This window comes from Falco biarmicus, chromosome 18 (genome assembly GCF_023638135.1).
Source record: "Falco biarmicus isolate bFalBia1 chromosome 18, bFalBia1.pri, whole genome shotgun sequence".
NCBI classification, from domain to species: Eukaryota; Metazoa; Chordata; class Aves; order Falconiformes; family Falconidae; genus Falco; species Falco biarmicus.
The window spans coordinates 4,871,744-4,899,630 of NC_079305.1; the positions used below are offsets into that span (position 1 = coordinate 4,871,744).

A 27,887-nucleotide genomic window follows, 5' to 3' on the forward strand; every position below is an offset into this window, starting at 1 on the left:
GAAAATTAGGTCATGGGCAGCCAGCTCCAGGATGTTTAAATTAGATTGAGCAACTGATGAAGAACTCTTAGTGCATCAGATCATTAAAGGCCTGTAACTAACACCTGACCTATTCTGATCTCTAAGATTTAAATAGTAAGTCTGGTATTAAAATCAACCAAATAAAAAAAGTAATTTCTGTTACTGCAGGTAGGAATATTCTTTAGTCTTACAAAAGCTTTAACAGCTGTATGGCCCCCCTCTCCAATCTGGCAAAGGAGGAGTAATGCGTAGCCAGAAGAATGGTATTTCCTCATCTGGAGTTACTCAGCTTTTGTCTTGAATTAGACAGGTGATGTCTGTGTAAGCCCTAACACCATGCCTGTCAGCATGGAGTAAAGTGCTCCTGGTGGTACTGCCATCAGGCTCAAGAGCAGCTGAGATTCTGGGGCGTAGCATTCTGCTCCCGCAGATGCCATAAAGTGGGCAGTTTTAAGGGCATCGTAGCAACTTCTGCCAGGGCTTTCCTACAGCCTCTAGCTCGGCTCTGCCTTCATCAATATTCTCACAGATATTTGTGACTCCCTAGAGTGTTTGAATTTGCTACATGGCAACTAGAAGATGTATGTCCGTAGTATCTGTATGCATACAGATTATTTTGCACATGCTAAGCACAGTGCGACTCCATCACCTGCAGCAGCTCAAACAGCAGTTGTGTTCCTGTGATGTGAGGCTGACAGGCTGCTCTGATGTGTATACAGGAGACAGAAATACGGATGAGGTGTGATAAGCTTCATTTTTAAAGAAAAAGAGTTTGGTAACTCCCATCATAATCTACCTAGGACATGGTGTATTTAACTGATTTTACTTTGATAATGCTGTAAGCTGGTCTTTGATAATTGCTTTCTGTAATTGGAACAAATTTATGATTATGCTAATTCATCTGCTGCCACCCAATATGCAGTCGCTGAGTTAATCCATATCTGCCTCTGCATTTCTTTGGTAGATCATTACGTGATTAGCCTTTGTTAGAAATTGATGGGGGTATTTTAATTCCAAGCAGATTTAATGTCAGGGGGGAAAAATCAGATATCTTTATATAAACTTATGGCATATTATAGCAGTTTTCAAGTCTTGTTCAAGATTTAAGATCATCAGACAGCCTGTATTTTAAAAAGAAATGTATTTCATTGTGTTACAAGCAACTGTATGACCTCCACTGATGATAAAGCGAGGGAAGTTAAATGCTAATGAGTTCTGAGTCTACTCTTCATCCACTGCAGGCTGGCAATTCTCATTTAAGCACAGAGACATTTTAGGTTTCTTTCTTGCCTTTATTTTGCCTGGTTGGGGGTGGGTGGGGGTGTGTATTTGTGTGTGCACTGAATTTTTCCAAAGGTTCCATCACTGCAAGCAACAACAACCTTTTGTCATCGTGACTCTATCAGTTTCTTCCTATAAATTCATCCCTTAGTTCTCCATCTTTGAAAGCATTTGTCTGCTGAGGCAAAGGCAGTGAATGAGTTCGAATAAGTCTGTTTTTCCTTCAAGGGAGGGGGAGGCTGGAATTAGAGATGAGTTTTCACAGTGTCGTCAAGCCTCCAGATAAGAAGCAAAAGGCAATGCATGCCCTCACTTATAAATCATCTTTTGATCGTGCATCTCTCAACACTTTCCTGTTTGTGTTCTGTCTGTTTAATGTTCTCCCTTCGCTGTGATCATCATTCTTTTAAATGCTTTGCTTTAATGTAAATGTTTTTCATTCACCAAGCCTTGCAGTCCTAGGCTCGGCGCACAACAGATCAGTGTGCACTCCCCCCTGGAAAAGTTGTCCACAGGAAAAATAGCCCACGGTGCTCGTGTGATGAGGACCCCAAACACTTCTGTGCTCCACCTCGCCACCCTGCAAAAGCCCCTGACCTGATGAGTGTCAAAATGCAAAATTTGTAAATATACTTGTGAAATGATGAACTCTGGTGATATTAGATGTTTAGTCGTTTCTTTGGACATTACTATGTTTGTCATTACACAGCATGTAAAGTGAGTTTAATTCTGACTGCGACCATTGAATTTCTGTCACTTGATTTATACTACTGCTGCTGTTCCATAATTTAAATTGCATTCCTAGTTTCTTTGCTGAAACCCCCTCTGATAATTAGTATTAAAGTTAACTGCAGAAAAGGGAAACTGAATGATAAATGGATTACTTGATTGGAACCGGTTGCCCAGAGCAGCTGTGGGTGCCCCATCCCTGGCAGGGTACCAGGCCAGGCTGCACGGGGCTGGGGGCAGCCTGGGCTGCTGGGAGGGGTCCCTGCCCATGGCAGTGGGGCTGGAACTGGATATCTTTAAAAGGTCCCTTCCAACCCAGACTGGTCTGTGATTCCTCATCTTCCAAGACCAAAGGAAAATGTAATACATTCAAATCGCTGTTACTAAGGGAAGAGGTTAGCGTTACTGGATTTAGTAAGGCAGTTTGGTTACTTCTCCAGGGATGTGCCTGGCCACCTGCGGTCAATGCAGCTGGAAGTGTCAGCCGTGTCACTTAGCTTGGGGGATGAGAGGCGGTGCGTATGAGTGCTAGCCGTGGGACTGCCTAGGGCGCTTCCAGCAATGGAAATTCGGATGCCTAAGCTACTGGGTGTGTTAAATCCGTAACAAAGTATGCTTGCATCTCCTAATACTAAGGAAAGCAAATGCACAGTGAGACAGAGGTGCACAGAGAGGTGAAAAGTCTCCTCAGGGTTTGCCTAAATAAGCGTACCTGTGCCAGGCGCTGCCTCCTGGGATGCCGTGGGCACACCTTAGAAACTCACTGCCTTGCAGCTTCACTCTAAATGTTTATTCTGATGTGCACTGCAGCGTACAAAAGTGCTTTAAACTTTAGTGATGGAGACTGTGTGAAAAATCATTAAAAGGATTTGAGAGGAAAACCAAAGCGGCGTTCTGTCAGTCTTGTAAGAATGCAGAAAGGACAGGTGTGCCTGGCTGCTTGGACGGCGATGTTCTGTCTCTGTTACCGTTTCTGGTTAACTGTGGTTTTGGGAAAAAGGGTATAAAAAGCTAAAATCTTTTAACTACTTCCAGTATGAAATACGAGTACTTCATTCTCAGGTAAAGCCTCTTTTGATAGATGTGTAAATCTGTTGAATTCCATAGCCACCGTCTAGGCAGGATAAGAGTGCCACAGCTGCAGACTCTTTTCAAGGTAAGCTCCCAGCTGACCGCTGCAGTGCCGGGACGTGAGAAGCTATGGATGTGTCGGTCACACACCTCCTGTCCCCAGCTAACCAAAATGACTGATGCTGCTGGAAGGGGAACCTGCTGTCTGGCATGAAATCTAATTGGCTTTGATGGTCAGCTTTTGCAGATTTGTTTATAAACTGGAAAATCTACAAATTGCAGACCATCTGCGCAGAGCAGTGTGCTAATGAATGCCTGTAGCTAACAAATCCATAAGCTTATTACCACAAAGTTCCAAACCCTTCCACAAGTTCCTAAACGAGGTTATTCATCTGAACTGAGAAGTGTATTTGACCTCAGGGTACAGCCATACCTCCTTCAGGTCTAGAAAAGCTATTAAAATAACTCATATTTATTCAGTCTTTTAATAGAATCTGTGGATTCCCCTTCTGTTTTTAATTTTTCACTTTTGTAACAGCACCTTAGCGTGTCTTAACTGTTTTGGGGTTTTTTTTAATGTTTGTAGAGAAATGCCTTGCATTAACTCTTGGGTCTACTCGGAGATGGGTTGGATGGTCAGCTAGAGAAGATGTATTGACACGTATTGTACATGGCATTTCATGGCTGTTATGTACCTTGACAACAAATACCAGTGGTCTCTGGTTTAATGTTTATGTAAACTGGGAATCTTTATGATGACTTGGCTCTTCCACTGTCTGTGATGTCAAGCGATTTCATCCTTCTGTTTCTCTTTCTTAAAAAAGTGGAATTAATTCTTATTACGTGTTACCCTAATCCATTACAGGGCATAACTGTGAAGAGGTTGGGGGGGGGGGGGGGGGGCGGGGGAAGTGGCAATCATTAGCTGACTTTCACTTGGACTGCTAATCTCCGCTGGTCCTGTCTCTCCTCCTGCTCCTTGAGTCGAAGGAAGTATTTCCCTAGCAGATTAATGAGGTCATTAGCCCAAGACATCAAGTGCCTTCATTTAGCTTTACAGGTTTACAAACTTCTACCCCTGTTATTTCATTCTCTTAGGGAAGCCGAAAGGGCTCTCCTAATTAGGACAACAATTGAATAGATGAATATTTACAATAAAACCAAATCACACGGTATAGATTCAAGAACAGATACAGAGGAAATAATACGATGCAAATTATTTTAGAAAAATTATTTCAGGTTTAAGCTTAAATACTTACGGTGATGAGAACCAGGAGGTAAATGAAATGCATTCAACTAGAATGGTCCGGTATTTTTTATGAGCACTTCTTGATTCCTTGGATTAAATATTGAAGCCTACTACACAAGGAAAAGTGTGATTAATTGTTCTCCTCCTTTTTTCTCCTGTCCTCTTCTTTCTCATCTCCTTTTTCTTTCCTCCCAGTAGAACAAAAATAGTATTTTCCTTATGATCCTCACCCTTGCAACTCTGAACGTGCTCTTTGCCAGTTTCTTTTTTGTACTTTTAAGGTTATTTTACTATGTCCTAGCATTTCATTTGGTGTGCCTCCGTTAATAAGCTCCAGGGTCTTCAGAAGGGGACTAGTTTCTTTTCAGAATTTGTGAATGTCTACCTTTTGGGAATCCCTTCCTAGCCGAATGTTTTCTCTTTAATGTTTATAATAAAGATAATAAAATCACTGAAATACGATTTTGCAGATTTCCATCTCATCCTACTTCATGTTCTTCTCTGCTCCATCCCTCCCCAGGTGGAATGGCTAAAGAATGAGGAGCCCATAGATTCCAACCTGGATGAGAACATTGACACCAGAGCAGACCACAACCTCATCATTCGACAGGCACGTCTGTCTGACTCTGGGAACTACACCTGCATGGCTGCCAACATTGTTGCCAAGAGAAGGAGCATGTCTGCAACAGTTGTGGTGTATGGTCAGTGATAATTATGGAAAAAATCCATGTGTGTGTTTTTATTGCTGGAGTACTTTATATTTTTAACATACACCTGGTACAAAATCAAATGGCTAACCTCCTTCCTGCTGCAATGAATTTCAGTTCTGCTGTTCAGGGCTGAGGTCACGCCTGCTTTTAGAGTGGTTAGAATTACGACTTTGTTTGGGGTGGATTCCCAGAAGTTACGCCATCAGTAACAATCCTTGCTTCAGCTATTAAGAAGATCCAATGACACGCTGACCCGCCTAAATAAGCCGCGCGTGTAGCAGGAAGCCCTGAAGCACGTCCCCAGGGGTTACCTGAAGGAGGTACCTGAGGGGCTGCCTTTCTCCTTCTGCCGTGACTACTGGGTGTTACGTGGCAAAGGACAAAGGAGCGGAACCGCTGCTTTATTACCAGCCGCTGCTGCTCGCCACGGTTATTACCGCGTGTGACGTTCTATTGGCGGAGGCAGAGCATTACTAAATCACCCTTTAAAAAATGAATAGGTGTTGTTTATGATCTTTATATAAAGTTTTATTATAATAAAGTTTATATAAAGCTTTATTTCTATAAAACTTATTTTATGAGAATTGAGATGCCTGCTTTTACATCCCTCCCAGACTCTATCAGTCATTGCACTTCTCAGCATATTACTCTTCCAAAACAAACATTCATGTTCTTTGACACCGTGGCCTTTAGGCAGGTGTGTACTGATAGGCAGCAATGCTTCTACTTCAGCTTGGAATTTACCTGTAGAATGTAAAAACTAAATTCTGCCTTTGAATGAAATGATCTGGTCAGACTCGCTGATGTCTTTCAGCACACCCACCGCAACCTCAAGCATGTTTGTGTTTTGCAGTTAACGGAGGCTGGTCATCGTGGACCGAGTGGTCAAACTGCAACGCGCGGTGCGGTCGGGGCTGGCAGAAGCGATCGCGGACCTGCACCAACCCTGCTCCACTCAACGGAGGCGCGTTTTGTGAAGGAATGTCAGTGCAGAAAATTACCTGCACTTCTCTTTGCCCTGGTGAGATATGCACAGTCTAAGGAATAACTCTGGATGTCACGCTTAAGGGAGAGCTCTTTCAGTCTGACATGCCAGGTAGACAATTGTGCTTTGAAGAGCCCACTGAGGTCAAAAAGGAAATTGGAAATACTTCGCATCCTTGTTGAGTCTACAGCTCAGAGCCTTGTGCAGGGCCTGAGCAGCAGGGACAAGCACCTGTGGCCTCATCTGCCAGTGCTTTGTCAGTGCTTTAACTTATACTGAAGCTAATTAAATACTCATAACAAAACAGCAACTGATGTAATGTGAAAAATCATCTAAGTGGGTGGGGGTATGGGGAGAGGGGAGGTGATGTTAGTAACGCTAGAAAGAGAAACATAGAAGCCTAAGCTGAGAACTTGACTTAAAAAGTGCTCTTTAGCTTGCAAGTAGATTAACCTTTGGAAAGCGAGCTTATGGTATTTGTGGAGGCTGGTGTTACATCCCTGGATGCTGTACATTTCCTTTGTTCACCTGAAACCTCCCTTACCTGATTTGGAATTGGTGTTTCGCATATACAGCTGAAAACAGGAGGACTGTATGTATGTATGTTTTAAGAGACTTACATTTGCCTGTGGTCACTGCGTAACTTGTCTGGATTCTGGCAAATCTCTCTTCTAGCTTTTATTAGTTTTTAGATGCAACGTGTCCTGAACTGGGATTTAAAGAACTTAGTATTACATTTATATGTCTCTGTGTTCATCTCACTGTCCTTCAATCAGATTTATGCATGAAAAAGAAAGGGAACTGTGGGAACCCTTCTCATTTGGGACGGGGTCAGAGACAGCTGTAAATACCAGTCAGCAAAGCAACATACCGATCCGCTGTGTTGCTCAGGGCATTAGCCAGAAGCCTACAAGGCCAGCTATGCTCCTGCTTTTTTAAATGTCAGCATCATTTCTCTGGTAGGAAAATGTGTGGGCTCTCTACATCAGCCTGTTTTAAGGTAGAATTTGTGTTGAAACATTAGGAGCTAATGACTGGGTGGCAAAGGAAGTGTTTCCTCCTGCAGTTTTAATTGACTGTATTTGCAGAATGTTCTATCCTGGTGCTATTTTAAAAGCTTCCATATTGCACGCCTGAGGTGGTATGTTCTAATGCTAGATTTTAACTTCACATCTGATAAAACTGTAGTTATTTCTCCTGGGAATTATACTTCGTTTTACTTGCTGGGACCTGAGGAGGAACATGAAACAAGCGTTGTTGGTAGGACCTCTTCACTACACCAGCTGACGTGAGTGATGATGCTTGTGTTTCCTTCCTCCCCATTTAGTGGATGGAAACTGGGAGGTGTGGAGCGAGTGGTCTGTGTGCAGCCCAGAATGCGAGCATCTGAGAGTTCGGGAATGTATCGCACCGCCTCCAAGAAACGGAGGAAAGTACTGCGAGGGCTTGAGTCAAGAGTCAGAGAATTGCACTGAAGGGCTTTGCATTCAAGGTGAGTAACAGGTAGCACTGAACTGGATTTAGGAGGTACAGCCTAAAACGTGTACTGTAACCCAGGTAACGCGGCATATCGGCCACACAGCCATGTGAGAAGAGCTCTTCTGGCTGAAATGTTACTGTGGAAAAAATAGATCTTTTTCAGAGGGTTGCATATGTGAAGTTTGAAATTCACAGTGGTTTCTGAGTCACTGGATTTGTGTAGCACATACTTTACCTATTAATTATCAGATGATTCTAAAAATCCAAATAAAGGTTTTTTGCAATGTGTAATTACGGCCATCTGCTGCAACATATTTCACAGAATGTACTACTTAGCCTTCTACCTTTTCTTCCAAGTAAACTGGCAAAGCACCAACACAGATATTCTTGGTGCAAGAGGTTTTTAAGATGGAAGTTTGCTGCGTTTCTTGTCTTGAACACAGAAGTTAAATAAAGGCAAATCTACTTCGTGGTGAGTTCCCTGTGAAAGGATTTGCCCATCATAAATGTCTGGAAAGCATCTGGCATTTGGTAGTTGCTACTATAAGCGAAAAACCAGGAGCCAAGAAAATCAGCCCTGCAGCTGCACAGTCGCAGACTACCCGGGACGGCTGCAGAATCTCAAAAGGAACAAGAAATTTGCAAGTTTGTTCCTGCACTGAATGCTGCTCCCTGTTCATAGAGTGATACCGTCCACCTCATCGGTTTTTAGCGATGAAATGGCAGCCACGGGAGCAATCAGGAATGCTGGGGCTGAGAGATGTAAACTGACATGTCTACTTTAATTTTCTGTTTAAGTGGTCCTCTTTGTTTGTTTCCACAGTACGGCATTACCCTTCCTTCTTGATCTTTTGCATATATGTGTTCATGTTATGCCCAGCAGTCATTTTCTTCTTCCACCATGGTGCACGCAACAGAGGAGTATGGCTATAAACCCCAAGCCTTGTGCTCCTAACCACCACACAGGCGTTCACAGGAGTGTGCGTGCCTCTGGCCTTCCCCCACGTGCACCCTCCTCACACTGGCTGGCAGCTTCAGTGAGAAAGGAGCAGCCACTGTGCCCAGCCAGTTCCTCAGTGGAGTACATCTGGTGAGATGAGGAAAATAATTTTCTAAACAAAATGAACTCCCTTCTTTGCCCTGAGATTTAAAGGCATTCTTAATGGCAGACAGTATCCTGTATATTTATTCAGGCTTCAGAAACATGTGTACCTCAGCTGAGACATGAAGTAAGATTTTGTTTGGGTTTGGAGGGAGGGGATACCCAGCAGCCTTGCTATATGGCTCTAACTACTTAAAGTTTCCAGGGTTAACGGAACCAGCTCTCCAGCTCCAAGGTGTCGGGCAGAGAAGCCTCAGTGTTCAAAAGGACAAGAAAAACTAGTGAGAATTTGTAAGCGCTGCGATTCATTCCACTTTTGAGGACCAATGCGGTGATCACATGATGTTTTGTGAGGTCTTTCTCCTTCCTATACATTAAATGAATACCCTTCCCTGCAGATGGTTTGATAAATCCAGAATCCATTCATGTGTGCAGATTAGCATATCCATTGGAAGGCAGTCAGAAGGATATGCTGAAAGGGGCATGACAAGATGCAGCTGATGTCTGCACAGTCACCGTTACTTGTGACAGCCATGGGTTGACTTACCATCTAGTTGGCTCCTTCTGTGGTTCTCAGCAGTTAATGAGAGGTGGCTCTACTCAGGGCACTGCTTCCATGAAAAATAACGGTAAAGATCACCTGTCCACCCTGGAGAGTAGCAGCCTTTCCTGTCGGGTAGTTGCATCTCAGTGCTGTCACCTTCCACGCTGCACTTGCGCTTTAGAGGTAGAGAGCAAATACGGTGTGATGGTTATTTTGGTAGCCTGAAGGGAGCGCACGGCCTGGGGAAGAGCTGTGGTGGTTTAAGCACTGAGAGTCGATGATGCGCATTTTACTTGATGGCGATGGCTTCGTTCCATGGGGGAAACCACTGACACTCCTCGAGTCCTTGTAGCACAGCTGCTTTCAGGTACAGTCTGGTCTCTGAGCGCTGTTGTAAAAACAACAAGCTATTGTATCACATGGGCTAATTATTTGATAGATGCGCTATTGGAGTAGTTACAACATGGCAACTAACTGAGTTTTAATAACTACCTAAATTTTTAATCCTTATTTTCATTGTCTGTCATATGCTTTGTGCAAAATCAAGCTCTTTGGATCAGGTGCTGTCCCTCTGCTTTGAGTTTGTACAGCTACTGGAGCAAAGAATATTGTTAGTAATGAACCACTAACTTACCTAATGGCACTGCAGTAAAAAAGAAAAATGCCCCAACAAGTTGAAATCGATTGAACTAGCATGAGATTTCATCATTGTCTTTTCTGAAAAAAAAAAAAAAAAAAAAAAAAAATTCTTCATCAATATTTAGAATCACTTTATAGATGCCATTTTAAGAAAATAACTATTCTGCACAACCATGTGCAAACAGAAGTGATGTGTATGTCTGAAAACAAATGTCTGGAATAGCAAAAACTTTCTCTTTCAGAAGCAAATCACTTTTCTACACATGGGACTTAAAATGCTTTTAATAGACTTTAAATGTTCTTAATACAATACGTGTGAAGAACTTGCCGCCTGTAAAACAAAGAAATGGATCATTATGGGTAAAAAGATACAAAAAGCAGTTTTTAAAATATGAGTAAATTTTGCACAGATTTAATCATCTTAGTGTCAACTGCGAAACACATAGTCTGTAAAATATAACTTCTGTGTTGAAAATGAACTATCAAAATCATTTTACAAAGGATAAGTGGCATAAGTAATAAACCCCACATTTTATGACTGAAGCGAAAAGCCATTTAACATCTAAACCTACTAGGGATCCATATGTTGACATCAAACTGATACTATTTAAAATTTTAAAAAATAAATTCTCAGTTTATGCTGAATGTGGGGGGGTGGGGCATGGAATCTGCTGCTGCTGGATTTTCCCTGCAGAAATCTCACCGGGTGAGGCATTTCTGTTCCTTTTACAAGGCGAGATGGGAGACAGGGAAGCTCTGAACTCTACAATTAATTCGATGACATATATAATGGACGGTTTCGCTCTGCTGCACACGCCAGCAATTTTTCACTTAGTGTTGCGATCAGAAACTGATCTCCAGGTATTTCGTGGAAAAATTATCTACTCCAGTGTCACTTGAAGTTGAGCATGTTGTCAGTGTTACCCTTCCCAGGTAACAGCACCGGGTGGAAGGGAACGCGCCGCGCTAAGCAGGGGATGCTCGAGGCTGGCGATAGGGACGCTGCCCCCGTTAGCCAGCCAGCTGCGAGTTCTTTGCGTTTGAGATAAGCTCGTCTCCTGCTGCTGCTGTGGCGGGCAGGGACAGGCAGTGCGTGGTTCTGGCAGGAGGATTTCCATAGGCACTCGGATCGACTGAAGTATTAAGTTCCTCTTGTTTCTTTCATCCTGGAGTGCGATACTATAGCTCCTTTACAGGTTGTGCTGTATGTATATACTTGTGTCAAATTATTTTTAGGACTGTAATTGCTTTCTCAGCTAGTAAGAATTGATGCAATTACCCTATTTTTTAAAAATCTTTTTCCCCTGTTCACCTTCCAATACGTGCCTTTTCTGCTCTGCTTCTCATCCCATGGGGAATTGTGAGGGAAATGCAGTACTGTGCTACAGAAAACTAATCTCTTGGAGGTTATTTATCAGGCAGAACTTGTTAACTTTGTTCCTTTCATGAGGCAAACATAGAAACAAAACATTTCTTCGGTTAACAAATAAGAACTTAAATGAAAGTAAAGGTGAGAATGTAATACACCAGGATGGAAAGCTCAGGCCTGATTCTGAGCTAGCAGAAAAAGTACTAATCATTAGCTTGAATTTTCAAATTTGGAGACAGTAAATGACATGGTGATAAAACAGGGTCTACTCTCAGGTTCTTTATTCCCAAATCATAATAATGTACTAGATTCTTGCTTATTTGCTCTTCCATCGTTTATTCCCTACCAGTAATCTCGGTAGTACTCTTTTTCCATGGTGGATTTCTCTCTGTCTTGCAGAGGTGAAAGCTTTTTCTTTGCTTAATAAAAGAGAGGGGTTTGTAGAGGTTTTTGTTTTACTTTTATCTCCTTGCTTTAAAGTTATTTTGTAATAACTTCAAAACCTATTGATTTCTTTTTCCAGTGCCCCCAAAAGAAACAAACAAGTAGGCCAGAAGCAGATGAACTATAAATATGTTTTTACTAATGCATCATAAATCACAAATAATTTTGTTTTCCATTTTTCGACCAGCCGTGACACTGAATATTGCCCAGAGGCTGCTGGATCTGGCAATGCCGCCGGTTTATGTGGCGAACACGTTTCAATCCTGTTGCAGTTTTCTGTAGATAGCACTATGTCAGCAGCATGGAAGTGTCTGTTTCCATTGCAGAGCTCAAGTCTGACACTATTAATTTGGTGTTTATGTACATAATTTCCTAGCAGAAATACAAACCACCTCAAGAAGAACCCTCCCTGCACACACCCCGCCAGAGGTAGCCAGTTCCAGATCCTTCGTACATTAAGAAATCCAAAAGATAAATCAGGGAACAGCTCAAAGGGATTTTCGTTACAACACAAAGCCCCTACAAATTGATATAGTCTATCTGCTTAAGGATTTATATTCTGCATTTTATTCTGTCTAATAGACTAGTATAATTCTGCCGAACTGCTAGCCTTTGTCGAATTTTATAGAAATAAGTTACATGTTGTGGTGTTTTCTTCAGACCACCTTTCACCGAACGGCGCTGGGAAGTTGCCAGTCAGGCTGCTCACGCCTGAGCCTGAGCCGCCAGCGCGGGGGGTAGCGGGGAGCAGCGGGGGGGCAGCCCCGCTCGGACCCTGGGTTCATGCGCAGGGTCTCGGGCACGGCAGGCATGTTCCCCCCGGACCGTGGGGCCGACAGGCGCGGAGAGCGGCTCGTTACCTGGAGCCTGCGCGGGCCCGCTGCGGGGCTGCACCAGCCCCAGCTCCCCTTGGCTACGGGGGGGCTTTTTCAGGTACCGGGTTATAACGATAACCCCAGTGCTTATTGCGGGGGAGACAGAGAAGCATCATTTTTGAGAGATGCGCTACTGTAGAAAAACTATTTAACAATATATTTGTGTATCTATCATAGTATATTGATGCTGTACATTCTTTATATGCACACACATATGTCATTATTGGTGTACATTTAGATACATAGGTGTGAATATATAGTACATTTTTATATTTTATAAATTACTTTTTAAGTGTCCTTTCCGTATATCTAACTTACAAAGAAATAATTAATTCCAAACTGCCAAGTGATCCACTTCAAAGTATTGTCCTTATTGCTGAGATGTATAATATTCTAAATAAAAGCGTCCAACAAAGCTAACAAATACTTGAATTAACCAAGTGAGAAATTACTGCAAAGAAGCATCCTGAAAGAGATTTAGGGGGGCAAAAAAAAGATGAAGGGGAAAAATATGGACAACATAAAATATTCATATTGTCAGCAAACAAGGAGAAAATGTTTCATTTATAGAGCTAGACAGAAGCGATATGGGAAATAGATATGCTCCATGTAAATTTATTAAGTGCAACTCTCTCTCTCTCTCTTTCTCTCTTTCTCTCTCTCAGATAAAAAACCTCTTCATGAAATAAAATCCCAAAGTAAGTTCGTTTGGTTTTTTTTTCTCTTGTAAATATGATTTTTCTCATCTTCTCTGCCATTCTGTTTTATTTGTTTAGGAGATAAATAAAACCGAAGGTTATATGAAAGGCTTTCACATCTACTGAAAGCATCTTCATAGCAACTTTGTGATCGTAAGTTTTAGACTAAAAATAGCAAAGTGACCATTCTTTAGTAATTTGTGTCTGACTGGGAGCCCTTTCTACAGGCATGCTTACCTTGAAATTGATCTCTTGAGAACCTGTAATTAGAAAAAAAGAATATAATATAGGAGTTTGGCTTTCTTGGTTCAAATCTGTTTCCAGGACTGGCTCGCTCTGATCTTGTTCAGCTCACTTTGGCCTCCATTTATCAACGGGTAAAGGGTGTTTCTATTCTTTTACCCTGTAAAGAGCGTGTACTTATTGGTTTTATCCTGCTTGGGGGGGCTTCTATCCTGCACTCTTTGTTTCTTAGTCTTAGATTGATTTCAGTGGAATTTTAGCTTAGAGCAGCACATTTGGAGTGAACTAACTAACTGAAAGATTTTGGTTTTTGTTTAAAAAAAAGACAATCTCATCAAAACCACAATTTCTGTGAGGCCTTTCTGTTTTAAAGCAAAGACATTGCTTTTTTTTTTCATAAACAGTGCACAAAGTTTTGAGGATTTGAGGATTGTTGACTCTTTGGCTTAATTCCTTTGAAGGACTTAAAACAAGAATCCACCTGTACTGAGAAGTAATGCATGCAATTGGTTGTATCGTCTTTGAAGACAAAATCTCCTATTATGTATTATAAAATATGTAGGGTTTAAGTCGTACTCCTCCAGGATCTAGGGGCATACGGTGATCAGATTATTTGAAATTTTATGGAACTTGGGCCCTAAATCATTAGAAGAACATTTGGAGATCCTAATCTGAACTGTATTTCCTTGGAGCTCACACGCTGCAGGCTGCAGCGTCAAACCGCTCTGCAGCAGAATTTCGTACTGGCTCGAAGGGAGCCTGGCTGGTTATCAGATCCCAGCGACCTCCGCTCTCTGTAAAGGCTCATAAAGGAACTGGTCAGGTTGAAATCCGTGTAATCCACAGACAACTCCATAACTAGTTACAAAGGAACGTAACCAAATTGCAGCGAAATTGGGATGCAATTAAAATAGTAATTGTAGAGGAGCATAGTTATTGTCCCAGGTGGCTACAGCCCTTGGTGAGTGAAACGCACGTGACTTTAAATTTAGAGGCTCTCGGCTCTGAAACGGTGTAGTCATGTAGGTGCATGATAACCACCCATTAACAGATACAAACGCACAGAACGCTTGCATGAGAGTATTTGTCCTTTACATTTCCAGTTCTTAAGTATTTCTAAGGATAGACAGAATCAAATGTAGATACTCAAAAAGGTGCTGTGGCTGTCTTGCCTGCTTAAGCATTTTTAATTTTGTCTTGTCTTTGTCTTACTGGAATCATCCCTAATTGGTCACATACAACTGGTGTGTGTCATAACTTAGCTCAGGCAATTGGTATCGTTTAGTTTATCTGTGCAGTTTCCATTTAATTAGAGAATCTTGAAAAAGTATCAGTCAAATCGCTTTATTTTCTGATTTATTAAAAAAGTAATTTCATTGGGATTGATTTAAGCATATGAGATACCTAGGAGAATTAAAGGGTTTCTTTATAACTGTGGGGCTAGAAACATATAATACAGCTTGTTGCTGCTCAGCAAAACAGGAACTTAGTTTAAGACTGCATGAATCATCACTGATGCAAAATCAAAGTCAATTATGACAATAATTGAGAAACAGCCTGTTCTACTAAATAACCTCTTACGTGATTCCCTGACTTTTGACCCTTGTTCTCAAAGACTGGCGATATGAAGAAATGGACTTCAAGTTGCTAAGGGGTACCGAAAGTGAGAGTGACAGGGACGTGGGGGAGGATGGGAGGCTGGAAAAATCTTTCAGATCTCTGAGCAAACTCTGATGGCAGGTGGGGGGAAATGTATGCCCTGCATAGCTCCTGGAAAGCACTTATTGTAAATGAGATAATTTAATCAATTATGTTTCCTAATGTACTAAACCAAATGTTTCATTTTCTGCTCCTGCACATCTTAAATTATCTTCAGGTGCTTTATGAAACTTAATCATAGTTAATAGAAACTTCATTACCATCAAATGTGCTTTCAATAAATGTTGTGTAACAGTGTCAGGAGGTGGAGTGAAATATAGGCTACAGTTACCACAAACACGTATCCTGTAACTGAAATGTATAAAAATCGTAGTGCTTTATGAGAGTCCCTACCTCCTCTGGGCTGGGAGGATACAGTTCATTAAATAGTAATTGGTTGACTATAAATGTTTTCTTTTTTAGTTTGTTTGTTTTTCACTTTGTTCCCTTTCTGGGAAAAAATAAAAGCAGAAAATTACCCCGTTCCCCAAATCTGCCATGCTTTTCTTACTTTCTTTTAGTCTTCCATAAAAGGCATTATCCATAAGAAAAGACAGAAAGGTGACGAGATTAAAATTACTTCGAAAAACCCAGTATTTGCTTCTAAAGAAATACTAACATCCTAAAAAAAAATGCAAGTCCACTTTCTTAAGCAGTTGTATTCCATAGGCACGATTCAAAGGAACACCATGTCACTCTTGTTTTACTCTTTTAAGATAAAGCTATTTAAAAATCTCCTGAATTCTGAAAAGGATATCCTTTTCCTCTCAAATAGTTACTTTGGGTTTGTGGGCGATTTTTTTCCCTGTGCAATGGAATAGTTATGGGAGCACTTGAATGACTCTTCCAGTTCTTCTAGGAAACAGAACAATGACCGTTTTATTAAAGATAATTTGGAAAGAATTACTGTAAGAGGTTTTAATAATACGATTTATAGAAAAGTGTCAAATTCAAGTTCTAGGGATACTTAAGTGTAGTCACTGAAAACAAAATTCTCTCCAGAAAAATTTTACTTGAGTTGGACTGCTCTCAATTTTTAAAATTCTGTATTCTTGCTCTCATCTTGTACCCCTGTGTGCAAGTGTTGTACATTTGTAAAAGTATGAAACTTAAATTACCTGACACCTGAAGCAATTGAAAAGAAGAACTTAAACTATTTAAGCAGATTTAGAGTAATACATTGCAGTTACAGGTGAGAACCTGAGGTGTGTTTTATGTTCTGGTTTTGATAGGGAAAGATCAATTCCTGTATTTCCTACCTGTTGCCACTATGCAGTAATTTTTTACTGAAAGGTTATTTCTGCATGTTTCAGACTTCATAATTTATTTTCTGAGGAAGGTAGAAGAGGTAATTCAAATTTGCAGCACTTTTCTGTTTTAAAGTAGTGATCAAAATGGAAGACCTAAAGATGGTTTACGGTGAAGTAACTATCAGCTCACTACGGCCCTCTGGAAAGGAGAAGAACCCACTTGCTCTTAGGTTTCCTCTACCACCAGAGATACAGAACATTCCTCCTCTTGGCTTACTCATTGTACTAGTTACCCACAAAAATTAAGTTAACAGCAGAGTTTGATAATTGATTCCCTGTAACAACGATATAGCTTGGGAACAGACAATTGGAAGAAAGAGAAATGCCATTAATGTCTGTACTTTTCCTTCTGCACCTGATCCGAGAGTAGGCTGGAGGGAGCCCCGTGTGCCAGAGGCCCTTGGGCAGCGGGGCGGGTTGTCCCAGGCTGGTGGTGGCACGGCCCGTCCGCCTGCCTGGCCTGTCTTTGCGTTTGCTTCTTCCATCTGGCGTGGGAGAACATGGGCATCTCCCACGGTTGGTCTAGTGCATTTACGTTGTCAGCTACTGGCGTACTTTGTAGAATTCCTAAATCTGAACCTCAAATGCTTGCAATTCTCTTTACAACATTTTTCAAGGGGGCATCTCATGGAAAAATCAGGGGGGGAACCTTCAGAAAGTCTTTTTCTCTAGTAATTTCTTTAGTAGAACTGTGCAGCAATCGTAATGTTCTAAGAAGTTGGATAAGAGCTACTTACAAGTGTATTCTGTTGTGATTACTTGTTGTGACATGCCACAGAAGATGGATTTCTTCTGAAAGCTGGTATTTGCATGGAAACTTTGTGATTTATTTTTTTCTCTCCTTCTCAGCACATCCTAAACATGTTAAAAATGGAAAACTTTTGCAGTATGAGGTTATTTGAAAATTCAACAGAATTTTGTAGAAGTGTTTTCTGGGCTAAACAGTGGTTCTAGCATAGATTTCAGAATGCCTATTTGGGGTTGAATGTGGTGTTGGAGTGTTGTTGTATTTGGGGTTGACAGGGAGCGCTTAGAGAATGGGGATGGAAAGGGTGTTTTCTATTAGGGATGTTTGAGCCAAACTGTTTATTTTAATTTTGATTCAACTGCCCAACTACAAAAAAAAAAAACAAAATACACAACAAAAACCAGTGACATTGCCTTATTCTCAGCAAATCTCCCATGTGCTCCAGCCCACTTAAAGCAGTGTTTACACGCTGGGTTTCCTCGTCGCCGCAATTCATACGGCATCTCGCTCCTGTCAGAGCAGTTGGTACTCGGCCACCGCCGCTGGCAGCCCGCACGCCCTCCTGGGCAGTTCAGCTGCTGGGATTGTTACTTGCCAGACATCTCATTTACGTAAGAAACTGGTGAGCCAGGAAAATTAGCTTTTCTGATGCTGCCGATAGGTACTCATTTCTTTCATCTCAATGGTCTGAAGTTTCACGTTCATTTTAAAAATTCAGCTAAAATTAAGTTATCTGAAATTCTGCAGAAAAACATACGCACAACAGAAGCCTCCTCTCAAATACTAATTAAGTAATTTCAGTAATTGGCTATTTATTAAATGCCGAATTTAACTTCTTACCCTATTTCTGTACATTGCAGTTTATTTACTGATATTGAGTAGTCTGGATTTCCTAGTTATTTTTTGTCACTGTCATTCATTATAAATAAATGCACTCTCTGTACCAAGTGCTTCTCACTTGACAGCAGAAGCACCGCATAGTAGGATAACAGATGATGTATAGGGTGAGTACATGATTATCTCTTCCTCTAAACTGGAGGTTGGCATTAAGGGAACTATCTAAGGACCCACTAAGTGTACTTGCCAAGTAATTTAATTTCATGGTACGTGGTCCCAAGTCCCTGAAGATCTAGAATAGCGGGACTGGATAATTCAATTACATAATATTGCAGGTTTCATTTGGATTCATTCTTTCAAAGCAATGAATTCTTTTTCTCTGCTGTAAAAGTCTGAAGTCTTGGAAAACTGGGTTGTAAGCTTAACGCATGCATGGGTGCAGTCACGGGGAAAGTTTGGTTTCCAACCTGTTTTTAAAGACTGAAGATGCTTGAGGAGTCTGAGAAAGTACATGGGATCTAATCGGCCCCTCTCTGAGCTGAGAGGATGGACTGTTTCTTCTTATACTAAAGCTCACACAGAAAATAAAGAGGGGGGCATGGAAACCTTCGCTACGATTTTGTCAGGGGATTCATGGTCTCCTGGATTTAGCTCCAGAATTTAGACTTAAACCTTGCATGTCCCTGGAAGCTGGCAATAGCTGAGACTTGTGCCGATAGCCAAAGCAGCCCTCCCTAGCGGCAGCTGTCCCATGTCCTCCCTTTAAGGGACCGTGACGATCTCCACCAGGCTGGAATGGGAAACGATGGCGCACCTCTGCAAGGAGCCTGAGCTAGCAGGGTGTGCTGCTGAGACAGAAGGCGGTTCAGTGGCAAGTGCTCTGCTCCTGACTGCTACCAGTCCAACTCCCCCATTAAAAAAAAACAAACAAACCCACAAAACAAAAAAACAAAACAAAACAAAAAAACCCACAAAACCCCACAACTGTAAAGACCGTGATGCAATCCCTGAAACAACGTATGCTCGCCTGTACGGAGTGATGCAGCAGGAAATTTGCTCATGCTTTCAGTGCTTGCTTTTCAGTGTTCCTTTGTGCTCCACTATCCTGCTGTGATCTGCTCCACATTTCTGTTCCAAGCTTTACTTCCCTGGCCACATCTGGGGCCTCATACAATCACCTCTGCTCACGGCCAGCCAGAACGGCCTCGTGAGTGTTGCTGACTTGGTACCCGCTCTCTCTCCTTTCAGATATTGAGACCGCCAGTGACATTGCCCTGTACTCCGGCCTGGGAGCAGCAGTCATTGCTGTGGCTGTGCTGGTGGTTGGCGTCACCCTTTACAGACGGAGTCAGAGTGAGTACGGCGTCGATGTGATTGATTCATCTGCACTGACAGGAGGCTTCCAGACATTTAATTTTAAAACAGTCAGACAAGGTTAGTGTTGTGATTTCATTTTCTTCTCTCCAGAGCTCCTACTGCCCAGAGATACTGAGCCCCTGCTCTGCCTGGCGGTGGGAAGGCATCGCAGCTTATTGCTGAGCAGATGCGTTGGCAGCCAGGGAAGGGGCAGCCGCAGCGCACGGAGCACGATCTGGTGGTTAGAGCTGTCTCGTACTGTCTCTGCTACTGATCTCTCACGGCAACTTGGACAAACACATAATCTTTCCTGACCACACTCTAAGTGCTTTAGAAATACTGTCACTAGCTTCTTCCACGCTGACGATTGTGACTTAGAAAAAGCTCAACCAAATCCAAAGAAACCCAGAGCGCATGCCTGTAGTTCCTTCCTATTCAGTTACAGATCTCCTATTATCTTTGCTGCAGTAAAAGCGATTAGTTTTTAACTGTTAATTTGACAAACACAACTTTTAAGTATTTTTATAAGCTGCTGTTAGCGTGCAAACACCTGCATTCTGAGGTCTGTGGGAAATAAATGTGTGTAAATGTGTATTGATTTAAAAAAAAAAAAAACCAAACCCAAACTTCAAAAAGTCACAATACAATAAAATATGGAAGAAATAATTACTTTTAATAAAAGCAGCACTCAGATGTTTTCTGGAATATTATTTCCTTTGGTCAGAAAGGTGGGGAGGGATACAAATGTTGATTACCTTTAAATGATACGTCTCTTTAATCCTGTACTGACATTCTAACATAGAGACCTGCCTTACTGTGAGTGGATGGGTGTGTTGGTGGAGTGTGGAAGTATCCCCGTGTCTCTTCTCTCTTCAGAGAAGTAAAATATGTTGCAGAGTTTGTTTTGTGCAAGTTTTTTTTTGTTGTTGTTTTGACAGTGACTTTATTTTCTGGGAGACGTTCCTTGCCAGGCATAAATTGCAAGAAATTGGAAAAAGGGCTTGGTAGACAAGGATGTTCGAAGGATGTTTACTCATTCATTTAAAAATCTAAGCCTTCTATCAGAGTCATGTAATTCTCAATGACTGCCTCAAATAGCAACTTTTTCCTTTGCTGTTCAGTTTGCCTTGAAAGTCTTGTTTTGAGTCTGGAGAATTGTTTGTGTGACTTAATGGTTCAAAAACGTTAGTTCTGGATGCTCTGAAAATGCCTGAGCAGGCTAACTTCTCTCATGCCAGGATGCTGTTAGCTCAGTTTCACTCACTTTGGGTTCTCTGTCTGTGGGTTTTCTAAGTAAAAGCATTTGTAAACAAAACAATTCAGCTGAAAAAAGGCCATTTCTCTGTTCAGTTTGCTGAGAAAAGAGAGCACAATCCTGACATATGAACAACGGATTAGTGTGACCCAAATTTTGTTCTTCAGAGAAGTATATTTATAATGTTAGCAACCCAGCCTGCAGTCCCTTATAGTGATCAGATTTTCAAGGATACAGCACAGATAATTTCCAGAAAATTAGTTACTTCAGAAAGCTTTTATTTACTAAGAACCAACCAAACAAAACTAACACCACCAAAAAAAAAAAAAACAACCACAAAAACAAACAAAAAAAAGGTCAAACCAGCTAAAGGATTCAGGCCCTAAATCTGATATCCATTCCTTTGTTTTTTTTAGAGTGTTTTCTGAGCTAAAATGCTCCAAAATGGATAATTTTTCCTACATTATTCTTGTCCCACTTTCTTTTCAAGCCAGTTTCCCTCAGGCACAAAGCTATCGTTTTGTGTAAGCTCAAGGAAAGTCTGCAGGAAGACATGTATTCACCCAATGGGTTTTAATGTTTAAAAAAAAAAAAAAAAAAAAAAAAAAAAGGCATACACACAAACCTGAGTCCAAAACAAAAAGCAAGTTCCTTCCTGGATTCATGCACTCTGGAGTTGCCTGAAGTGTGAAAACATAGTGATCAAGTACCCGTTAGTTCTACAGCATCATTTCATCCGGTTTTTCAACATTGCCTTCTGTGATTTTGAGCCCTGAGCTATCAGGAAGAGCAAGTCATAAAGAAGACGGTGCAGAGGTCAGAAAGAGATTTCTGATTTAACATCTCGGTGCCGTAACTGACGCCCTGATCTGCTTCGTTCTGCCAGGTAACTCCCTGCTTTTGAACTCCTCCATGCAGCCTGACCTGACCGTGAGCAGAACGTACAGCGGGCCCATCTGCCTGCAGGATCCCATGGACAAGGAGCTGATGACAGAGTCTTCACTGTTCAACCCACTGTCAGACATCAAAGTCAAAGTTCAGAGTTCATTCATGGTGTCCCTAGGGGTGACAGAGAGGGCTGAGTATCATGGAAAGGCGCATTCTGGAACTTTTCCTCATGGGAATAATAGAGCTTTTGGTACAATACAGGCTAGAAACAAGGCGACGTATATTCAGAACCTGTCTTCTATTTCAACAACAAGTGAGCTGAAGACAACTGCCATTTTTGGACACCTGGGTGGCCGTTTAGTGGTTCCAAACACAGGTGGGTAGATCCTTTTTCATTAAAAGCATATAAAATAATTCTAGATTAAACTTATCTTTTCTGATGTAGTGTTCTATAAGTTTAAAAAAAAAAGGGGGGGGGGGGGGGGGGGGAGAAAAAATAGGTCTCCCTTAATACAAATTTTGGGAAGTAGAGCATGTTGCCCACACAGGAGATGACTGATCAGAAGAAAGCTTGGGATGAGTTGTGAAGAGGCATTATGCCTATTTGAACTGTTATAAATTGCTGCCTCTCTTGATGTCTTCAGCATGAAAGTCATATTAATCAAAGCTTTTGCTTACTTGGATCCTGATCCAAAAGAAGGGCTCCCCAGGAAGGAGGTTGATATTGGATCAGCATCTTATATAATGGGGTCATATTCAAAGCAGAATCTACATGCATCAACATCTGACTGCGTTAACATTGTCAGACTTCATTACGTTACTGAAGTCTGCAGCATCTAACAAACAGACGTCTCTGGAGAATAGCTTCCGCTCTCCGTGAAAACTCTGGTGTGGCTCTCATTAGCATTTACTCCTGGCTTTCTGGGTTTCTCTTTCTTTTAGCTTAATAGCTTGACAGATTTCCATAGTGGGGCACTTCAAAGTCAACTGGCATTTCAAGATTGGGCTATGCACTGAAACATCACAGCAGAGAAGCTCAATTTGCATTCTGTAAGAAGTAGAGTTTGTTTTGTGACTTCAGAGTTTCGGGAGAGATATTTTAGACTTAAGAAATTGTTTGTTAAATTAGCCAAAAACATACGGCATGAAATTAGAATCAAATAAAAGATGTTAAAATCATAGTCCTGCAGGATATTGCACTACATTACTGTGTTCATATCATGCTAAATAAAATTCCTGATGTTGGATACTTTTGCTGGGAGCCTTAACTAAGCAGCTGATGTTACCTTTTGTTTCCGTACATTATTTCTTTTTGTGCAAGTGGTGAAGTAGACAAAGAAGTCTGCCTGTACCCAAGGACGAAGAGAAGCCTTCAGTAACATCTCGACTATGAATCCAGTGTCATTTAGGGACACAAAAGAATGGGAAGTAACCGCTTAAGAGCTCTGTTGGAGCAAGAAGTTTTTAGGCTTATGAATCTATAGAACTCCAGGCTCTAAGACAGTTAAATGTTAATAACTATTTGGACCATATTATTAACCTTTTTTCCTTTCATCTGATAACGCTGTAGTCAGAACCACTATTTCAGAGGAGCGTTCTTCTGCTCTAGTAGACGGCCTTTCTGGGTCTTGTAAATCAGAGGCCAGTTGCGCATTGTTCTTGACACCTAGTGCCTTTCCCAAAGGTAAGTTCTGCCTTTGCTCTTTTGTAGGAGTCAGTTTGCTGATACCACATGGAGCAATTCCTGAAGAGAGTTCGTGGGAAATCTACCTTGCCATCACTCAAAAGGAGTCCAGGTGAGGACATAAAACCACACACACATGTGTGCGCGATCTGTGGAACTGCCTCATTTAATGAATTTCTTGCCAACACTGTCTAAAGCATGGAATGTGCAAGAGTCACTCCATCTTCCCTGTTACTGGTTGTGACCACGCTGTTGAGACATGCTCAATCTGTATAAATGACAGCAAAAATGATCTTTGTGTGATGCTTTTGTGAAATCACATGGAATTATTGCATATGCTGTTAAAGGATAGGATACCTCAAGGAGACCGATGTAGAAGTGCTAAATACTGAGTCAATGATTTTATCATTTTTGATTTGCAGACTTATGTCACAAGTGTACTAACAGCACAGGTGCTTTCATTAATTACTTAGAACCTTTGGGTCTATAGACTCTCATAATATGCAGGCAGGAGGTTAAAATGCACTATCCAGGTCATCGCTTTGAATGACCCTATGGTCTGCAAGTACTGAATTGTTGTTACATCATGACAGATGTTTGGTAGCCTAGATGATGTGTGTAAGTGAATGCTCAGGACCATTTCTAAAAATATTTTGTTTTATAAATCTGTTCCCCCAGCTGGATTTGCCAGCACCAGCAGCTGTAAGCAGAAATTAAACTGTACTTTGATCCTTAGGGTATTTTCAACATTGCATCTAGTGGGGCAGGAAGGTGATGTTTGAAATACTGGTGGTCTTCCATAAATAGACAAGTTAATATTCACTGATGTTCGCAAGGTTTCAGCTCTGTCATATTTATTTCTAAGACAAGAAGGAAAAAAGAAACAAAGAGAAGAACTATGGTTTGGCAAATGGAGGTCATAGGGGTGGCTTTTTATATGTTGGTGCATTATGTATGTTGCAAATGTCTGTCGTACAAAAGAATCCTAGCTCATTTCTAGATGCTTTTAAAACTTTCAAAAATGTTCTGTTAGATGCAGGGCACTAAATTCTGTTGCCAGCTGCACAAGTGGGTATTGTCATCGGTTCCACTGTAATCACTTCAGGCTGCCTTCATTCTGCATGGGAAAGACAATGGGATTTGGCTCAAAGTCACTTGCTTTAGAGTGGATCTTCCCCTTTATTTTTAAGACTAAACGTGGCCAGAGAAAGAGATGAGTTTAGTAGATTTTGATAGCTGTTTCCATAAAAAGACTTCCTAGTGGCTTTAATTTTCAGACAACATGGATTATGAAGAACCACAGTGCTCTGCGCTCCCTGCGTCTTTGAGCCTGACAGACCACCCAGCAGCAGAGCCCAGGCTCGGCTCTCTGTGCCTGCTTGGTTCATTCGCTTTCAGCTGCAAACTGATCAAACCCTACAAGAGAGTAGAATTAAAAAAGTGGTATGTAATTGAGTATAATCCAGCAAATTAAGAGAGCGTGTTCAGGCTGAGCATAGCATGCTCACTGGACTAATACCTGGATTCAGAGGGAACGTAAAGCTTATGAAATGCTAGACATAGTCTTGAACCGTCAAGGTTGGTTGAACATACTCTTCATTTTTAGACCTATGGTTGCTTTTTTTTCCCTAAGACAATTTTTTTTTTTTGGTGGTGTTTTTTTTTTCATGAGGTGAAAGCATGTGTTATTTAGTTTCATATGTAAGTTTACTCTAAAGTGAAGACTTTAGAGAACTATTGCATTTGGTTCTTGGCAAGTTCCCTGTGAATTTGAGGGACTTGAGAGATACTCAGGTTGCACTACTCTCTTAAGAGGCGAGGTGAAAAGGACTAGAAGAGCTTGGGGTGAAAAGTGCAACCTTTTGTTGACTGAATCATGCGTCTAGTTGCCGGACTGAGATGCAGGACTGGCCAGCAGTGCCAATACTGGGTCAGGATGCCTCAAGTTGCACATGAAGAACTAAAAGGGATTTGAAGTAACTTCTTAAACATCTTGTCTGAAATTACAGTAGTAGAAGAACAGGGAAGAAAAACAGAAACGTGATCCCAAGTTACTGTCTAGACACTAAGCAATACTTAAGATACCTCTCGAATTACTACACCTTTTAGTGTTATTAATGACTAGTCGTGCTGTCTGCATCAAACCTCCACCTGCTGTTTTAAGTACTTGTCCCAGTCCCTCTCCCAGCGCAAGCATCTGTGTTCAGACAACACAACAGAACCCCTCTATCAGTCTGGTTTTCCCCCCTTTCCTGCCTGTGTTTTCCAGGAATTTCTGTCCTTCTGCAGGTAAAATAAGGTAAAATACAGGTAAATACACCCTGCCTTTTAGCTTCTCAGTGAGGTATGCTCAGGAAAGCCAGCCACAGTCATTCTGGCTTACGTACTTTGTTCAGGTCTATTCCCTCCCCACGCTGCCCCAGTTTAAGGAACCTTGATGTTGCCTTTTAAATTATAAGTGTCAGCAAACACAGAACATTTAGAAATCTTGTTCTCAGCCTTTAAGTTGTGCCACTAGGCTGTGGTATGGATCACTTAAGACTTTGTTTTCATTACCACTAAGTATACTTCACCTTCTTGACCTGTTGTTTACATTGGGTTTTCATTTTGTGACTAAGTAGAGTCAGTCTAGTGCCTGGACGAGGCTTCTCAGGAATGTACTCACACTGCAGGCAGCAGAAACTGCAATTTACATCTTTTTTACAGCACTGCTCACCTTGGCATCCCTCCCTTTTCTGTGCTAGATAGAGCTCTACTGCAGCAGGTAAGCCTCAAAGGCTAAACAAAACTTCTCTACTCACTAAAGGTATGTGAGAATGGTTTTAAAGACAAAAATTATTAAAGGCAGAGTCTGTCCCCTTTGAAACCTATAGGAACATCTCGGTACCTGATCAGCTTCTGAAGCAGGAGGGTGTTCTTTGTCTTTAAACTGTCACATACTACTACTCTTCCACACTTCCGAATGACCACATTTCAGCCATGGACAAATTAATCTCTCTGCTGCCCTTCTCTGGGGGATAAATGACTGCTAAATCTTTTGAGGTTATCAGATGACAAGTGACAGGGATAGTCAAACTTTATTTAATTGAAATAAGCTACTGAAATGCACTCTGCAGTCCCCCTTTTTCAGTTGCCACAAGTCAGTTGGTGCATCTTGTGTGCACGCCTGCAAGTACAAGACCATGTCTTCACCTAGTGAAAAGTTAAAGTCACTGAGAACGTGCTATGTGCAGGTTCTGTAACAGGGCTCGTTAATTCTGTAATGCAGCTTTGTTCCACTGAGGCTTTTCAGTTAAATTTTCTGACCTTTTTTTTCCTTTCTCTAATCTAAACTTCTCTTGAATTAATGTCATCTATTTTGATGTTTGGTCCTTCTGCTGCTCCTAAGTCTGCACGAGGCTGGCAAATTGTAGTTAAGTACACTGACAGAATTTATTGGTCCTACCTTTACTTCCAGACTTAGCTGTGACTCCAACAATGGTTTTGCCAAAAGAAAGTTCTTAAAAAACTTTCCTAGCCTTCTCAAACTACCCTTTCACAATTTACATTCCAAATAGAGATAAATGAATAATCTGTAGTATATACTTTAATTGATTAAGGATAATTTCAGGAGAAGAGCAGTTCACTGATGAAGCCTCATTTCGAGTGCTTGTGAGAGGGACATTTTTCAGAAGTAGTAATCAAGGGCAGGCTGGTACAACTGGAGATGGGAGAGCTGGTTATAGTTCTCCACAGCAGTTATTTCTCTCATCTCCTTCATCTTAAATATACACTCAGCTAAAAGCTCTGTAAAAATTGGTGGTATACCTGAGACATGGAAAGAGGAAAATAACTGTACATCCAGTAAATATTTACTTACAATAATGATTGCTGGAATTGCCCTTTAAGAACCGAAAGATACAAAGCTGCCTATAAATATTTTTCGAAACTTAAAGTGAAATCTTTTTTTTTTCTCCTCTGATATCTGCAGTCCTTTGTGAAAACTTCTATATTCCATCCCCATCTGCTGCCACAGGTTTTTGATCATTTTCAATGAAAGATTAAAATATGTAAAAGGAAGGAAGAAAAAAACACCCCAGCTGTTTTATGCGTGAGGGTTCTGCAGAAATGAATTAAAATAGGTTAATTAAAAACAAGCAGCAAATTTTGCCTACTGTTTTCCTTTTTTGTGGGCAGGAGCAGAGGTAGCAAACCCAACTGAAGATTATCACAGGGAGATTTTTCCTTCCTTCCTTCTTTAAAGTGAAATTCTATCAAGTGAGACAAAAGCAAACATCATTTTCCATCAAAACACTTGGATTTTTCTTTACATAGTTGAGACAAGACCGATGTATCCTTTGCCCACCTGAACTGGGTGGAACAAACCAGACCTTCCTGGCGGGGGCCGCGGGCACTGCCGTGCCGGGAGCCCTCCCCTGCGTCGCCCACCGGCCGCCGCGCACTGAGGGTGGCAGAGTGTGGCCGTTCAGCCCCAGTGCCTGGTTTGTACGTGTGTAGGGAAGATGAGAGACGTATCACCCATTAAAAATTAATTTGCTTGAGTTGTAATTTCTGAATGAAACCTTGTCCACGTCGTATGGTGGTCAATGGAATTGAATGTAGTACGGAAGTTAACGAGATCAGTAGGTGCACAGAAGAAGGAAGCCCACTGTTCTTGCAGAGATTTGAACTC

At 41.4% G+C, this 27,887-nt stretch overlaps 1 protein-coding gene across 2 annotated transcripts in view; it reads left to right on the forward strand.

Annotated features, from left to right (window-relative positions):
• UNC5D (unc-5 netrin receptor D) overlaps positions 1 to 27,887 on the forward strand; it is a 168,496-nt gene that overhangs the window by 110,699 nt on the left and 29,910 nt on the right. The window contains exons 5-10 of one of the 2 annotated variants that reach the window (XM_056321718.1): positions 4,872 to 5,052; positions 5,915 to 6,082; positions 7,374 to 7,538; positions 19,281 to 19,466; positions 21,530 to 21,907; positions 23,243 to 23,327. In XM_056321718.1, the coding sequence (XP_056177693.1) occupies positions 4,872 to 5,052; positions 5,915 to 6,082; positions 7,374 to 7,538; positions 19,281 to 19,466; positions 21,530 to 21,907; positions 23,243 to 23,327 (1,163 nt within the window). The remainder of the gene's footprint in view (positions 1 to 4,871; positions 5,053 to 5,914; positions 6,083 to 7,373; positions 7,539 to 19,280; positions 19,467 to 21,529; positions 21,908 to 23,242; positions 23,328 to 27,887) is intronic. The other variant, XM_056321720.1, reaches the window with a different exon arrangement.